Here is a 17,842-nt window from a genome sequence, read left to right as displayed (position 1 = left end):
GTAAGGTGTTGGTTTACGTGATCTTGAGACTTGTTCTGGGCCTCAGTCACTTTCACAATATTAGAATAATAATATTCTATCTAATTCATAGGGCTTTTATGACGACTAAATTAAGTATCATGGATAGTGTTTTTTCCACACCTGTTACTTAGTAGATAATAAACGTCCAGTGTCACTATCATATATGATTCAAGGTCTCAACAGCTGAAAAGCACAAGAACTCAAGTGTAAAACCGTTCTACTGGATAAGTGGAGGTTATCCATATGTCCCATATTCAAATTTGAGAGGGAAAGATGAAAACGTCTCTGCATTTTCCATTGGGCTCCTCTCACAGCAGAGACCAACTTTTCCCTTCTGTAAATGCCAGTATTTACAGACCAACTTTTTAGGAAATCAATGCTTGTGCCTGGATATAATAACCAGCCGAAAAACTTGAAAAACAGGGAATTACTAGTGGCCCTAGAGATTTGCTCGGATTTATTTATAGTCGCTAAGAAAAGTCCTCCCCTCCCACGCCCTGCAAACCCCGCGCAACGCCCACCCACACTGCGGCACTGGACGCTGCGGGGACGCCGGGTTATTCCGTGAGTAGCCGCTAAGGGGAGCCGGACGCTGGACCGCCCTCCGACGTTGCCATGACGACGGTAGGCGCTCAGCCCCGGCAGCCGAGTGCCGGCTAAAGCAGGTGTCGGATTGCAGCGCGCTCGCGGAGGCTCTGGAATTGCAGGAGTCCGGGTGCCTCTGGTTGTCTGGTTACTGTTCCTTCGCCTCCCTCTCTTGGACAGCTTCCTAACCCAGCGGGGTCGCACAGAGTGAAAATGGTCCACCATTCAGGCTCGATTCAGTCCTTTAAACAGCAAAAAGGTCAGTAGGAATCTTGGTCCCCCTGGCGTCACGTCCCCACTGCATGCCCTTGTAGTTGTGTAGGAGCATCCTTTCCAGGTAATGCGATGCAGAGGTGGAGAACTCTGTGAAGTTAAAAAAAATTGTTCCTTTTTTTTTTTTAATGCCTCTTCACTCGCATCCGGGATGAGTCTGATTTCTGAGCCTCCGCACGGTCCCCGGGAGAAGCGGAATTCGTCATTTCAGGGAGTGATTTTACGTCGCTCTCTGCTAAGACTTTCAATGTATTGCAGTAATCCAGTCAGTAGGGATGGTTCTGCCAGCCCAACAGCGCTCTGAGGTTTGAAGACAGGAGTATTGGACCATGTTTACCCCAGGCTGAGATTCAGTCGGCTAATAAGCTTCACATAAGTGGATATCGTATTTGAGACTCTTTTACACGATCCTAGGACAAATGAATTTTTAGAGTTCCGGAAGTTGGCCTGTTGAAGGGGCTTTGAAACTTTCTTGGAAAACTTAATTTTGCTCTCGTTCTTGCTTGGTTCTGGGTTTCAGGTGTTTGTTGTCGTTGGTAGATTCCTATTCTGGGGACTTTGTGTTCTCTCTCGCCTCCTTTGTTTCTCTGGATGCAGTGATGTGTCTGTATGTTCAGAGTCAAATCAAGAATTTTTCCAAGTTATCCTCACTCCTTGGTCCTTGATCCTTATTTTGTTTAAAAGTTTTTTATAGAGCACATTTATTTTTAGGCATATTCCCAGTTTTCTGGAGTTTATCCAAAAACATTTATTAAAAATATAATTGCCGATTTATGAATTAATAATGGTAATTGTTCCACAGTTGACCTTATGGTACCTAAGATTTGTGAATTCTGGAATGGTAAATTTGCTCATGCAAAGTGAAGTAAATATTTACTTAAATATTCCTACTTTTTCCCTCACAGATGTTATGCTTTTGTTTTTTTTTGTCAACAATTGTTCCTGTGTAGATCTTTGACTTTTTTTTTTAAGCAAAAACTGGATGGACACGCCAGGAATAATTTAGTAGGGATTCCTGTGGTGGGCAGAATATTGGACTGAGTGAGCTTCAGCTTGCATAATTTCATACTCTGTTCAAGTCCAAATTCTCTAGGTTCTCTGAAAAATATGTTGAAATTGGGAGTGAAGTGAGAGACTGTCAGGGTGGACAAAAATTTCAGCTAGTATGCGGTGCTACTTCAAATCTAAATGTTCCAAAGAAAACTAAATTGCTTCAAGAAGTTGTGTGCTCTTTAATCATTATTTTAAACACAGACAAACTTTCAGAATGAAGACAAAAGTTATAGGAACTTTGTACCAGCTTCATACAATTAATATCCTGCTCTGCTGCACGGTTATGAGTGACTTATTTCTGGGACCTGGAACCTTGAAGTGGCCCCCACATAACATATTGTGTTTTTAAAAAGCAAATAATTGCCAACTACAGGACCAACTGTAGTTGCTCAAAGTGAGTGATAAACAATTATGCAAGTCCTGGCACTTCATATCATTTCCTTTATGATACATCATGAGCTATTTATTTTCAAGTCTTCCTTCACTTTTTGGCACAAAAGGCAACTTTAGCAGAAGGATAAATATGGAGAGAAGAAAGGATAGGAGAGGAAGCACCATTAAAGTGCTTCCAGTTAATTGCTTCTTTTTTTTTTTATTAAGGTTATGATAGATTACAACCTTGTGAGATTTCAGTTGTACATTATTGTTAGTCATGTTGTGGGAACACCACTTCCCCCTTTGTGCCCACCCCCCAACACCCCCCATCTTTTCCCTGGTAACCACCGATCAGTTCTCCTTGTCTATGTGTTAACTTCCACCTATGAGTGGAGTCATATAGCGTTTGTCTTTCTCTGTCTGGCTTATTTCGCTTAACATAATACCCTCAAGGTCCATCCATGTTGATGTGAATGGGATGATTTTGTCCTTTTTTATGGCTGAGTAGTATTCCATTGTATATATATACCATATCTTCTTTATCCAATCATCAGTTGCTGGGCACTTAGGTTGGTTCCATGTCTTGGCTATTGTGAATAATGCTGCGATGAACATAGGGGTGCATGGGACTCTTGGAATTGCTGATTTCAGGTTCTTAGGATAGATACCCAGTAGTGGGATGGCTGGGTCATAAGGTATTTCTATTTTTAACTTTTTGGGAAATCTCCATACTGTTTTCCATAGTGGCTGCACCAGTTTGCATTCCCACCAACAGTGTATGAGGGTTGCTTTTTCTCCACAACCTCTCCAACGTTTGTCGCTCTTGGTTTTGGATATTTTTGCCAATCTAATGGGGTAAGGTAATATCTTAGTGTAGTTTTGATTTGCATTTCCCTGATGATTAGTGATGATCAGCATCCAGTTAATTGCTTCTTAACCTTGAAGACATACTAAACTGACGATTAGCTATTTTAATTTTTCAAAGAAGAAGAGGAAAAATAATATTCTAGATGCTTTCTGACCCAGGAGACATGAAACAAAACTTTTAGGGGTCTTTTTCACCATAATATTAACTTGAAAACAGTGCATTGAAGTGGAGAAAATTCTGTATTGGAACTCTTGAGTCCTAAATTCTAAGTTCATTTTTGTAACTAGCTTAAAAACCTTGAGTGAAGTGTTTAATTTCTTTGGATTTTGCTTCGTATATAATAATGAAGAGCTTGAACTCCTGACACCTATGGCCTTTTCTATCTCTCTTGGTCTGTTTTATGGGAGGGGCAGGTGACAATGTGAGAGTAGAGATGATTTCCTCCTGGACCAGATAAAGAAGAAAACCCTGCTTTCAGTTCATTTGTAGGAAGTACTTTAGCTGAGTAAACCAGTTTATGGGGATTATTTTTGTTTTGATAAAGTGAGATAATTTTTCCTATTTTGATTTCAACTTTATTATACCTAGAAAGAACCTGAGATATCCAGAAAACACCCTTATTATAAGACTAAAAATTTCCACCATCACGTGAAAAACAGACGCACTGTATATTTAAACTCTGAGCCAGCATGGAGACTTTCCCATATATGTGAGAACTACGTACTAATAATCCTGGATCCAGATTCCTTCACTGAGTTTACTCCCTGTTTTTCAACAAATCAATATAGATGCCAGAATAGTTATCTGTAAAATGAAATATTATATGTGAAACCAAATTTCTCCATTAATTTAATTTATGATCTTCATTTTCAGCCCTCGATTTTAATCCTACAGATTCTATTTACAAGTTGTATTCTTTAATCTCTCTAAGCCTCGATTACCACCTCTGTGAAATGAAGCTAAAGTCTACATTGCAAAGTTTAATGTACTTAGCACTTTAGGACACAATTTGGGCTAAAAAATATGGTGAATAATAATAATAGTAGTTGTTATTATTATTGTTCCCAGGCTCATCCATCTTTTGTTGACTCCTTAGAAGTAAAAGAAACCCTTAGTGTTGCCCTTATATAATTTTTTGCTCTTTATTTTCCTTTGTCTTACTCAATTTTGTTACTTTGGGATTTTCTGAAGGAAAAGTGGACTCTAGACTGGAGTCCATCTAATGATTCCTTACAGTAGTCTTGAGTTACAATTCTAAACTACCCAACTCATCTGCCCATCCCTCAGGAAAACTTCCCCAAAACTCCTGTAGAGTAAATTTAGATATTCAATTCATTTCATAATTTTAAAATTCCATTGGAAAGAAATTGTGTTTGTTTAATCTCCATTCAACCCATATTTACCCAAGCTCTTACTGTATGCCAGGCCCTGTGCTTAGTGCTGTTATCAAGAACACTTTCACTCCTGAAGCTGTTACTGAAACAACCTCCTCCTTCAAAGAACTTTGTAAGGTAGGAAGTCTGACAGGTTTGCTAAACACAGCCTTCTTGGGAATTATAGGCAACTCGGCATTTTTCTAGGACGATGTTGACATTTTGTTTCTTGGCAATGTCAGTTAAATTTTGTTTTCTGAAGAAGAAATCCATATGTATTTTTGAATTTTTATTCCACTTTCATTAAATTCTAGATTGTTTTATTAAGAGGCTTAATAAATTAGAAGGTAAAAAGTGAGTCATTCCACAGTTTGTCTGTTTCTGAGGTCCCAGGGGTGCGTTGGGGTCTGCTATGCTTACAGACAATGGGGAGTACATGTTTGCCTCTGCCTTCGCACATGTTGGGGGAACGCATTAGTTGGCAGATCAGCAGGGATTTCTGGTGATAGTCCAACTGTGTTTTCCAGCCTGCCTTGCTCTGTTTCACTTGGTTTAGGATGGATTCATGTGTCATACAAGAGTGGGTGAGAGAAGGAGAGTGTTAGTTCTGGCTTCTGGTGGCTATTTACCAATACAGCTAGTAAGACTTTCAGAGAAACCTGAGGTCACACCGAACACAGCCTGTCCCTAAAGGCTTGGGCTTAATGGGGTCAGCTAAAGCTGAGTGGTTCATCATTATACTTTAACCAAAGGACATTTGGTTAAACATGAAAAGAATGTTTTTAATGATTTCACAGAATCAGATACTTCCCACTCAAATAAGTGGTTTCATAAAAATAATCTTTACACTTACCTGGGGATTTGCAGACTGCAAAGCATTTTTATTCTCTTTTCTTCAAAATAAATTTTTCACTCTTGCAGGTGCCCACCTGTAAAGGCTCTTGGCAACACTCCCTTAACAGAAGGAACAGTGTTGGAGAAAATACCTAGTTTCAGAATCTCTGATATACGTTGTTTAAGCCTCCTTTTCCCCTTGCACTATCTTTAGGATCTAGAACCTTCTTATACTCTTACCTTGGTGAAACCAGAAAAAAATCTGAAGCCATTTATGCATTGACAGAAATGCATTTACATGTATGTTAACTCTCCCTGGTATTTTTTTTTTTTATTAATGTTATGATAGATTACAACCTTGTGAGATTTCAGTTGTACATTATTGTTAGTCATGTTGTGGGTACACCACTTCCCCCTTTGTGCCCTCCCCCCACCCCCCCTTTTCCCTGGTAACCACCAATCAGATCTCCTTGTCAATATATTAACTTCCACCTATGAGTGGAGTCATATAGAGTTTGTCTTTCTCTGTCTGGCTTATTTCGCTTAACATAATACCCTCAAGGTCCATCCACGTTGCTGCGAATGGGCCGATTTTGTCTTTTTTTATGGCTAAGTAGTATTCCATTGTGTATATATAACTCTCCCTGGTATTTTGACAGTCTATTTATTTATTTATGACTGAAGGAGAGAAGGCATTGTCTTTTGTTAAAATAATTCCCAGCTATATAGCTATGTAGGAAAACAAAAGTTCGGGGAGATATTTTAGTTTCAGGAATTACCCTTCTCTCAGGCTGGTACTACATGTCAACCTGGAGCATCAGAAATGACCGAGTGTCTGATCTCACTGAGAGCCCTCAGGTCTTCTGCTCTGGCCCTTAATATTCACCCCTCCCTCTCTTTCCTTCCACAGGGGATTTCCTAGATATTTACAGCTCTAGTTCCCCATGGATAATCTCTCAAGTAAGGGTGAACCAAACTATGAAAGGAATATGGAGATATCTCAATCCAAAAAGAAAACACACGTGTCTGGGACCATTTCTTAAAAACATGCTGCATCCCTCCAATGGCTCTGAGGAATTATGTGTTACTTCAAAGTAAGAACATTGATGTCTGAAATGATGACTTTTTAATTAGTGAAAATAGTGTATATTATGTGATAAATACATTTCTGTACTTGGGAATAACGAAAAGTGATAAAGCTTAAAAGAAATTCCATCCAAAGTAACTATAATGGAAAAGTGTGAGTGTTTTAAAGCTATCTAGAAGTTTGGTTAACCAAAACATCATATTTCTTGAGGAATCTAGAGAACTGACATTTTCATTTGAATCTAGGATTTAACACTATACTCTGCATGTGGATGTTACTGAAAAAATAATATTGGGAGGGGCCAGCTGGGTAGCATAGTGGTTAAGTTTGCACACTCCATTTGGCAGACCAAGCTTCATGGATTTGGATCCTGGGTGTGGACCTACACACTGCTTGTCAAGCCATGCTGTGGTGGCATCCCACATGCAAAATAGAGGAATTTTGGCACAGATGTTAGCTCAGTGAGACAATCTTCCTCAAAGAAAAAGAGGGAGATTGGCAACAGATGTTAGCTCAGGCCCAATCTTCCTCACCAAAAAAGAAAAAAGAAAAAAAAAAGGGGGTTTGATGATTATATAAATCAACTTATCAAAAGAAATCCAAACCTTTAAAAAAGCACAGAAAAACTCTGCCTTCCTCTGTTTATTATTTTAGTATTTTATAATTGTGCAGATGTTTAGAAAATATTAATGTAAAATTTGTGGATTAATGTAAAGAAGTTGTACCTTGATAAGAAGAGGATTGACTCAAAGTTCCCTGTGGTTGAATCCCATCACTACTCTGTAACTTTGGGTAGTTACATTTTCTGAGCCATAGGTTTCTTTTCCAAAATTTTGGGGTGGTAATCCCTACCTCTCAGGACTGTAATAAAGGATAATAATAACGGCAACAGCAAAGCAGCAGCAGCAGCTAATGTTGTGGGGCCGCTCCTACCACCCACTGTCCCCAAACTGAAAAGCACACTGCATTCCTTCATAAACTCACTAAAGCGTTAGTGGTTACATGTATTATTTTTCCTGTTTTCAAGATGAGGGAATTGAGGTTTAGATGTTACATCCATTGCCAAGTTAACTGTTAATGAGTGGTAGAGCTGGGGTTTGAACACAGCCCTCCCTGACTCCAGAGTCCACCTTTCTAACTGACCCACCTCCCAGTGGGAAGCCTCCTTGCTGCAGGTTCTCTGCAAGACAAAGAACTTAAGCAGCTGGAAGGCATCGAACGCCCATTGATTTCCACCACAGCTGTCTGCAGCTTGTTCCCTTGCCCTCCCTCTCCTCTGCGAAAATTTCAGAGTTCAAGGCACAGTTGTACACTTTCCAAGCTTGGTCATGGATAGTTCACTGTCCCTTCTGTGGCCTTAGTAAAACGGAAACAGAATAGTCTTCACGATCCTTTCCGACTCTACAGTTCATCACAGGTTACAGAAGTGTGAAATCATATCCTAAACCTGGCAGTGCATTTGTACAACCAATCCAGCTGTCCCTTCTATTATTGCCCTTCCTCCTAAATTGCACTGTAAACTGGCAATTACTTTAAATTCTGATTGGTTTCAACCCAACAGGCATGCAAGAAGCCGGTGCCAGCTGCAGGATCCAGGTTCACCAAACAATGAGTCCCCGTATTCACATCTTCAGTATGACTGAGATGCAATTGGCCTTGCAGGAGAGGACTTTTCTGTGGGTGAAATTGGGTGGACATGAAAGTACGTTGCTGAAAGTATTTTGCAAATGCACTGAAATAGTCATGACACATTTTTTATCATTACGTTTCTACAAAGTTAATAGGCTGACCAAAAGGCATCTTCCAAAACTAACTCCTAAAATTGTGTATATATATTTTTCTCTCTCTATATATATGTTTGACTTTGGAGTACTATTAACAGCAATTTGGGGGTGGGGGGGTGGCTACTTTGCAAATATATGCACGAGATGTGGTTTAAACCACAGTTTCCATCACTCACTGGTATCTTTTTTTTTTTTTTAAGATTGGCACTTGGGCTAACAACTGTTGCCAATCTTTTTTTCTTTTTCTGCTTTATCTCCCCAAGCCCCCCCTGTACACAGTTGTATATCTTAGTTGCACGTCCTTCTAGTTGTGGGATGTGGGACGCTGCCTCAACGTGGCCTGACGAGCGGTGCCATGTCCATGCCCAGGATCCGAACCCTGGGCCGCCACAGCGGAGCGCGTGAACTCAACCACTGGGCCACGGAGCCGGCCCCCACTCACTGGTATCTTAAGCAGTTTGTTTCATCTACCTTAGTTCATTTCCCTCAACTATAAGATCTAGGTTTCCCAAATTTACAAGATCTAAAAAGTCATCTGGAGTTCTTGTTAAAATGCAAACTTTTCAGTCTCTCAAGACTTAGAGAATCTCGTCTCCAGGGGAGGAGACTAGGAATCTGTGTTCTTAACAAATGTGCATCCTAAGGGATTCTGACAATTGAGCCCATTTGAGAAACAACTTTGTAAAATAATCCTATAACTATTTAAGCCCTGAGTGAGATAATGAATTTAAGTGAGGGGACTATAGTAAGTTGTAAATAGATGCTCTCTGTTATTAGTAGAGGCAAACTATATAGATTCTAGATACCTTAGCTGTATACATGCGTTTAGTACTATGAAAAGATAATGTGAGCTTTCTTTAGTGTATTTCTAATATTAACCATAATTCCCTGATCCTTCCTTTTTAATGTTTGATGAGGTTCCTAAATGAGAGTTACTGTCTTGTCTCGTTCACTGGACCCTTGGGTCAATGAGTTATTAGACTTCTAGAGAGCTCTCAGACTTTGTCTTCAGTTGTTCTATCATGGAAATACCCCAAATGCTGCCATTCTTTATCTTTGCTCTAGATATTTTAGTTCTTATTTTTTACTGTTTAACTTTTTGGAAAAGAAGGGGCTTTGGTGAATATTCTCTCATAATGAAATATCAGAATGGCTTTTTAAAAATAAAGTACCTGGTAAAAGTTTAGAGTTCTGCTTGATTTATGTATAGGGAAGATGTGTGTTAGGTATGTGTGTTTCTTTTTTTTTTAAATTTACTATCATAATTTACAGTCATTGTGAGAAAGATAGTGGGTGAAGTCAGAAGCAAGGACATGGAATCACACAGAACTGTATTTAAAGCTTAAGACTATTACATAGTGAGCAATCATGGGCAAGCTAACTAATTTCACTTGATTTCAATTTCCTTACTTATGAAATCAGAATAATAGTAAGTGCTATTGTTAAACACTTATTCTTTGCCAGACCCTGTTTAAAATGATTGCTTGTAGAAACCCACTTAATATTCACAAAGAGGAACTTCTAGTATTGTAATTTCGTAGATGAGGAAACTGAAGGACAGGAAAGTTTAGCGAGTGTTCAAGACTGCTCCTAGTTGTGTAGGCTAAGACGCCTGCCTGGCAGGCAGAGATGTCCTGAGGGCTAGCTCTTCTGTATGGTTAGTTCCTCCTGCGGGGCTTGCTGTAGAGTGGGCTCAATACCTGGCAACTAATGTTTGTGTGTGTGTGTGTGTGTGTGTGTGTGTGTTTTGAAGAAGATTGGCCTTGAGCCTACACCTGTGCCCATCTCCCTCTATTTTATACGTGGGGCACCTGCCACAGCATGGCTTGACTAGTGGTGCATAGGTACGTGCCCAGGATCAGAACTGGTGAACCCCAGGCCTCCAAAGCCCACTGTGCCATCGGCTGGCCCCAGAACTAATGTATTTGTAAAACACCGGTAGCTACCTACTCCACCTCCAAATCGCTAAGATTAAAGGCTGTCCATTACTCAGCACAGGGTTTTTGCTCTTTACCTACGTAATCTTCACTACCTACTTGGTTGCACCAACATTTCCCAATTTGTCTTTCAAATTATTCTCTCAAAGTTTAGCTGATTGCAAAGATTCAACTTCTTTTTCCTTTTAGGTAAAGTGAGTTTAATTTACTAAAATCAGCTCAGTTTAGACCTATTCAAAAGACAAAAAAGTGTATTTTAGCTGTGAACTGGTAGAGCTCACAGACATGGTGGTACACTTCCAGCCAGTGGTATACTTCCTAGGCTACTTGCCTAAAATTACTGCGAGTACAGACTGAACATATTAATGCAAGATGTCCTCAGACTTATAATAACAGAAACATAAATGGTTAAGAATTTGAGTGGAGGTGTCAAACAGCTTGGATTCAAATGATGCTTCTATATGATTTGCTATGTGTGATTGTATCATCTTTGCCATAATTTTTACTTCTGTAAATTTCTATTTTTCTTCTATATAAATTTGTGCTGATAGAGTGGTTTTGAGGATGGATTGTTATAGTGCATACTGAAAAAATAAGATTTTTACCAATCTACCTCCTCATTTTTTTTTTTTTTGCTACCTTTTCTGATCTTAAAAAGTTCTAAGACATTTCAGTACAACTTATGCTTGCCCTATAAATGGTTCTACAAAACTTAGATTAGGAAAAGTCAAATTTAACACACTTTCCTTACATTTCAGTACTTAGGCTAATTTCTTGGAATCATGGCATATCTATGAATTTCAACGTAATAAGGGTTTAAATTTAGAAAACAAATTTATCTTAAAATGATCCACATGTATTGTTAATCTCTGAATTTGCATTTATTTCTGCTATAACTTTAGTAATTTTTGATTATTTATGATCTATTGTTATGCTTACAAAAATTGTACAGCAATACTGTTCATGGAATGAAAGTATGGAAAATGACAACCAGAAAGAATTTCATTTAGGTAGGGTTCAAATTACATCTTTCTCTTCACCATATTTTGTGCCTGCTATAATATGAAACAAAAAGATTTAAGATGTCAGTAACTGAAAATAGGCAAAAAATTGGGGGTAAAATAGTAAATTCAAATTTCCTTACTGAGGAAAATACTGTCTTTTAAAATACTGTCTTCAGTATAATGCCTCCTTTGGGCCACTTATATTTTGAATGTTGCTTCTCTTTTCACACATTGCTCCAAGATGAGTGAGTTGGCGGTATGCACCACATTGAGCAGCTTGAAATTAGTCATAACTCTTGCCAGATTTGAAGAAATCACCCACTCAGGCACTTATGCCCATTTAGACAACGTTGCTCTAGACTTTAAATCACAGATAGCAGTTACTTTAGTATATAGTCTGTATAAATGCATGTTTTGTAAAACTTGTTTTGTATGCTCTTAAAAACACTGTATAATGATAGAACTGAACAGTGAATGTATACATAGAGATATTCTGTTTAAATGTAATGTTTAAGACATAATTCCTATAATTTCCCTCTTATAATCTGAGGCTCATATGGTCCTTGAGTATCACATTGTCTTTAAAAATGGCGTGATTTGATATTAAAAAGTGAAAAGGGGATGGAGAGATTCTGAACTTTTTTCTGCTTCAGATCTTGTTTTGAAAACGTCTTCCATAGACAACTAGAAATGTGGCAATCAAGGCTTTCTTTGAAATTACCTGATATTCCTTCCTTCAACCAAGATAAAAATCCTTACTGTGAATGTACCCCAACAGTTATAAAGCTTAATATATTTGAATTTTATTTCTGCCAAGAATATTTTGTCAGATTTAAATCTATGCTTCAACTTTTCAGTAAATAGAAAGATGTTTTCAAGTGTTTATTGAACACTTTGAAAAATACCTGTCTTAAAGCCACAGAGGATCTGTGATTGAATTTACTGTATGTAACTCATCGTGTGCTTGATGTGCATTAACTCATCTAAATCTCTTGAAAACGCATCAAAGAAGATACTATTAGTACTGTTGTAAAGATAAGGAAATTGAGGCACAAAGTAGCAAATAATTTACCTAGTACTATAAGACAGTTGTTCAGCAGAGCTGGAATTTGAACCAGCAGTATGACTATATAAGTTGTTTTCTAAAACAGCATAAAAGTTTTATCAAGGGGGTGAAAGGAGCTGGTAATAGTTCAGAGCCTACTGTATGTCTATCAATGTGCTGGCCATTGTATACATGTTATATCACAAACTTCTTATATTAATGCTGAGGCAAAAATCTGTTTTACAGATAAGGAAACAGACTGAGAAAGTAAGTTGCTCATGGCCACAAAGCTAATACATGGCAAACCTGGGATAAAATTCCATAGACTTGCTAGTGCACCATGAGATACATTGTGTTTAGGAAGATTAGCTTGTTTCTGCTATAAATCACCCTGAGAAAATTTGATTAGGAATAATAGTTTATTGATAGATGGTTATGGTGAACTCTCCAGGTTATGATCTGTGTATGTTATGCAAAGTGGAGGGATTATGGGCTCTTATGAAATTCAGTCAATCACAAGGTGCAACAGGGAGATCAACAAAGAATCTTTCATAATTTCTGTTACAGCTTATATCTCACTTTTTATAGGATGGCCACGTTCTATGAAGGTTTTCTTACCATCTCGGAAAGCTTCCCTTCCAATTTCATGCTCCTCTAAAGCACCTTCTCCAGGAATACCCAAACCCCTTTAGCCACATATCCTCCACCCTACTCTTTCAAATCTGGACTGGATGATTGTTATGTTATTTTACCTGGATGTGAATACTGAGGGTTAACTTTATGTGTACTGGCATAGGAAGTGATAGGGGACCAGAAATCATGACTTGTTTTACCCTAAGCCCCATGATTTTGTGTTTCTGCAAATACTTATCGAATATCTACTATGTTCCAGGCACTATGCTAGACATTGAAAACACGACGGTTAATAAAATTTGACATCTCCTGAGGAAGCTCTGCTAAAATTTATGTTCCTTTCCATCAATACTCATGGCATTTCAACATAGAGCTATCTCTTAGCCAGTCATCTTTATTGAAGAAATAACTGGCTGTCATCAGTTTGGACACCGGCTTTAGTCATAAAAGTGCTCTGTGGTCAAGGAATCACTTGAAGTTTTGAAAGCAAGCAAATAGCTTTAAGAACAGCTGTAGTCAGCCTTGTCCTTGGAGCAAATGCCTGGGAGCTGATCCAGCATTGAAATCCAAAATACACTGCCCATATTAAAACTTTGGAAGTATTTTAAATAAAATTTCACAGTATCTGCTTCTTCTAAGGTGGTAGTATAAAGGTGGTAGTTGCATTCAGAAGCTTCAAATTCTTTACCACTTATGACCTGTGTCATCCTGACAACTTTAAAAATTATCTAAAACTTATTTCTCATCTATAAAATAACACCGACTTCACCGGATTGCTTTGAGCATGAAATCTGGTGATAAATGTGCAGCAGTTAGGATAATTCCTACTGATTAGCAAAGTGCCTGTCACAGAATTGGCAGTCGATAAATATTTAACTATATTGAAGTTTACCTTTCTTGATCATCAAAAATATGAATTCAGTGATGGTGGATAAACAACATATATCTATTAGGTATCTAGCAGATGTAAATGCAGTCTTGATGCTATGGAGCAGAGAAGGCTAATATCTGTTCCAAATGATCATGCCCCTCTTTTGTCCGAGTCAAACCAGACTTCAGAGTACTTCGTCACATGGCATTCTCAGGACAGCATTCATGTGGAAATGAAATCTTTTTGTCAAACTTGTTGTCGAGTAAGCAATTCATCTCTATCTATTCCCATGGTGAAAACTAGTTAACATCACTTCTTCCTTTACATTCTCCTACTGAAATTTGTCCTGCCCTTATCAATCCCTTAAGGACAAGGTGGCACATTTTTTTCTACTTTTTATTAGTACTTGTGAGAAGAAGGACATAAAGACAAAAGGGGGGAAAATAGGAATCAGAGCAAAACAAAAAAGTTTGGAATTGCATTTTATGATGTAGTTATGAAAATAATCCAAGTATTGCTTGCTTTATATCTTGAAAATCCAGCTCTCTTCTGGTTTACTTCAAAATTGATGGATTTTACAACACTTTGTGCAATATTGTGTGTTCTATGGGGAGCAAGAAATGGGTCCTGGGCCGAAAAACCCTTGTTATGATTGATCAGTGGTCTTCTCTGGCCCTGCTTGTTGAGTACGATTTGCAGAGATAAAGAAAAAAGGTGTAAATGCTCTCCCAATAATATTCCCTTCAAAAAAAATCACTCATTTCATCTTTAATCCTGTGTCTTCTTTCCCTATTTATTTTAATATATGGCTTCGTTTGCAATAATATTTTTTTCTCTTTTCTTTCCTCCTCATCTTATTCCATTCCTGATCCTGAAACAAACATAAATCCCAAACATCACCACTTAAATGTATTCTGCCTTAAGTACTTACCAAATGAGATCTGCTATAAGCAAATAATTAAGCATGACTTATAATAAGTATAATACTAATGATTGTTTTTGGTCAAATAGAAAGTCATTTTCTTAGGTGTAAAGAGTAAGGTTAGATGCATTAAACCTCTCATGCTGTGATAGCCATGTGACAGTCCTTTAAGAATCTCTGAAATATCTTTACTGTCACCTTCTTAGAGGCCTAGCTTGAGAATCTGAAAGGGATTTATTTTATAAAATATTGATGGAACTCTTACCACATTCTGTATTCTAAAGTTTAGAATCTATAAGCTTAATTAAGCTTAAGTGTTACAAAGATGACCAATTCGTACCTTTCCTTAAGTAGGCCACGATAATGGGAATAACGGGCACTAAATAAACCTTTTGACCTAATTTCTATTTATCACATATTTATGGTTAACACCTCTGAGTTCCTAAAAACCAGGTTTTAAATGAATCTTGAGATATAACAAAGTCACTCATTTACCCATATTTTCATTCAGCTATTCATTCAATGAATTTTACTAGGCATTGTGGAAGATACAAGAGATTTAGAGAAAAAAATCAGAAGGGATCTTTCCTCTCCACAATCTGACATTCTTCTGAGGAGACAGCTGGGCAAACATAGGTAAGAGTGAAATATTGTTAGGATGCTGATGGGATACACACTGGGTGGCACGTAGTGTGGAGAAAGAGCCCTAATCTATGATGAAGAGGTGGTGTTTAGAGAAGTGTGTGGTTGCTCTTAAGAAATTATCAAGTTTTTACTTCTTTGGTTTCATTTCAAAATTTGTTACCAAGGAGGGCCTGTGATCGTTAATGTAATCAGAGAGGTTTATGAGACTTTTTGAAAGGAAGTTATGAGCTTCTTATTACTATAGTGGATTCTTGCGTTAGTAAGAAAATTTGTTTAGTTGATTAACTTAGACACATTATTAATCCTTAATGTGTACATCATTTTAATACTACATTTACAGAATTACCGTAACATAGCTTAGGGTTTGACCCTTGAAGCTGAGCTTTAAAATAACATTCAAAATTTAAATCCTAGTTTAGATATCCCTTCTGTGAACTACTTAGTGAAATTAAGATTAAAAATGGTAATGCATAGTTGTTTTAATAATGTCTTACACTGAACAACTGTTTATAGTGTATGAGATCTCAAAAATACGATATGAGGATCACACAATCCTCACACACACCTCAAGTACTTGGGATTATTGTTATTTTTAACTAGCATTTCCCAGTTTGCCTTTGTAAATGATACTAATCAGCAGGAACCGCTACTCACTGATGTAAACCATGTGAGAAATGAGAATTGTTTTAAAGAAAATAAGAAGTCAGTGAGAAAGAATCTTCCCTAGTGTTAGGAAGAGCCCTGAGAGCAGAAACTACTAGTTAAGCACAGCGACCTTCTTCCTTAGTGGAGCAGAGATGTTCCCCTGGCAATGCTTTCTTCACCTTAGAACGTCATTAATCTGAAAGAAAGAGGGAAGGGCGGGGGGCAGGGAGGGGGGTGGCGGGAGCTAGAGGAGAGGAGGGATAGAGGGAAAACCAGACCGACCTGTGTGAAGAAATGTGCAAAAGCAACCCAAAATTTAGAAGCTGCTCCACTGTTGATACCAAGAACCCAATTTTTAGACTACTTTAGGAGGACTATGGGTAAGAATAAAAGCCGTGTGCATTCTCCTTTGAGAGGCATGCGTGATACTAGTCAGCAAGGGATAACCCATCAGCCTCAGAGTGCTGTGGTGCGTCCTGCACACGTGTAGACCTGTGACCTGCTGGTCTAGGACTGGTTATCAACTCCAGCTGCTCACCAAGTCTAAACAGGCTGCCCAGTGGAAACTATATTTGTGGTTATATTTGCACCTGGCCTAAATGAATTTTTTTTGTTGTTTTCTAATTTTCAAATAACACATGATCATTGTAGGAAACTTGAAAAAATTTAAAATTATTACCTTTTAAAATTGTACCTGTTGAAACACTCTACAATTTTTTTAATAGTTAGATTCTGATTTTCTAGTTTATCATTATTTAGGCTTAATTTAGCTCTCATTATTTTTCTAATCATTATTTAGGCTTCATTTGTATTTAGGTGTATCCATGTTCAATTTTTTTTTTCAAATTTAGCATTTTTTTAGTTATATATATTTTTATTGATCTCTCAATTGAAGAATACAACTGTGTGGATTTTTTTTTCCAGAAAACACAGATATAGCTGATGGAATACATTTTCTTGATAACCTTCATATGTGAATGAAAGCTTTTTGACTGAAGGAATAATTTTCGCTAAATATTATAACTTCTCCATAATCTTATGTAATTCAGTACAATGAAAGAGAAATCTAAATTCAGGCCAATGTTTACTTTATTTAGGGTGAGCTGCTCTTTTCTTCCCAAATTCTTGTAGATTTTCTCATCGATGCAATTCACATTTCCAATAATTATGTCTGAGTATTGAATCTCTTCGTGCTGTTTTTGCCTGGTATATGGGCAGCCCTTTTGAGCTCCAGAGTGTATTTTTTTTCAGCCCAGGGAGTTTAACGTAGCAATGCTCTAATTATTATTTCTTATTCTTGCCTCTTTGTTCAGCTATCACACTTAATTGTGTAAAGTCAGGAATATACACCTTTCAAATCAGTTTATCTTCTTCTTGTTATTGTCATCATTTTTGTCCTGTTTCTTTCTCTTTTGAGGAAGATTAGCCCTGAGTTAACTACTGCCAGTCCTCCTCTTTTTGCTGAGGAAGACTGGCCCTGAGCTAACATCCGTGCCCATCTTCCTCTACTTTATATGTGGGACGCCTATCACAGCATGGCTTTTGCCAAACAGTGCCATATCCGCACCCGGGATCCGAACCGGTGAACCCCAGGTCGCCGAGTAGCAGAACGTGCGCACTGAACCGCTGCACCACCAGGCCGGCCCCTGGCCTGTTGTTTCTATATGCTGGTAGGGCTGCTTAAGGTTGTCTTCTCTATAAATAATTCGGTTTCCATGGGTAGATTCTGTTCTTTATTTCTTCAAAAAGCATTTTAAATGTCTACCAACAAATTATTAGTGATCCTAAATTATTTCTTCAGTTTACCCAGGTCTGTTTTCATTTTAATGTGTTGTAACTTTCTTTTGAGAATGCTATTTTTATTTAGGGGACATTGCAGATGCTGTC

General features: G+C 37.9%; 1 protein-coding gene across 1 annotated transcript in view; it reads left to right on the top strand.

The window, feature by feature from the left end:
- Window positions 1-749: 749 nt before the first annotated feature.
- ANO3 (anoctamin 3) overlaps window positions 750-17,842 on the top strand; it is a 293,456-nt gene continuing 276,363 nt past the window's right edge. Inside the window, exon 1 of the mRNA XM_046685171.1 lies at window positions 750-865. Coding sequence (XP_046541127.1) covers window positions 820-865 — 46 coding nt within the window. The 5' untranslated portion in view covers window positions 750-819. The remainder of the gene's footprint in view (window positions 866-17,842) is intronic.

The sequence above is a fragment of the Equus quagga genome, chromosome 14, assembly GCF_021613505.1.
Source record: "Equus quagga isolate Etosha38 chromosome 14, UCLA_HA_Equagga_1.0, whole genome shotgun sequence".
NCBI lineage: Eukaryota > Metazoa > Chordata > Mammalia > Perissodactyla > Equidae > Equus > Equus quagga.
The sequence above is the reverse complement of the archived record's forward strand: the minus strand, read 5'-3'. Positions and strand labels throughout refer to the sequence as shown.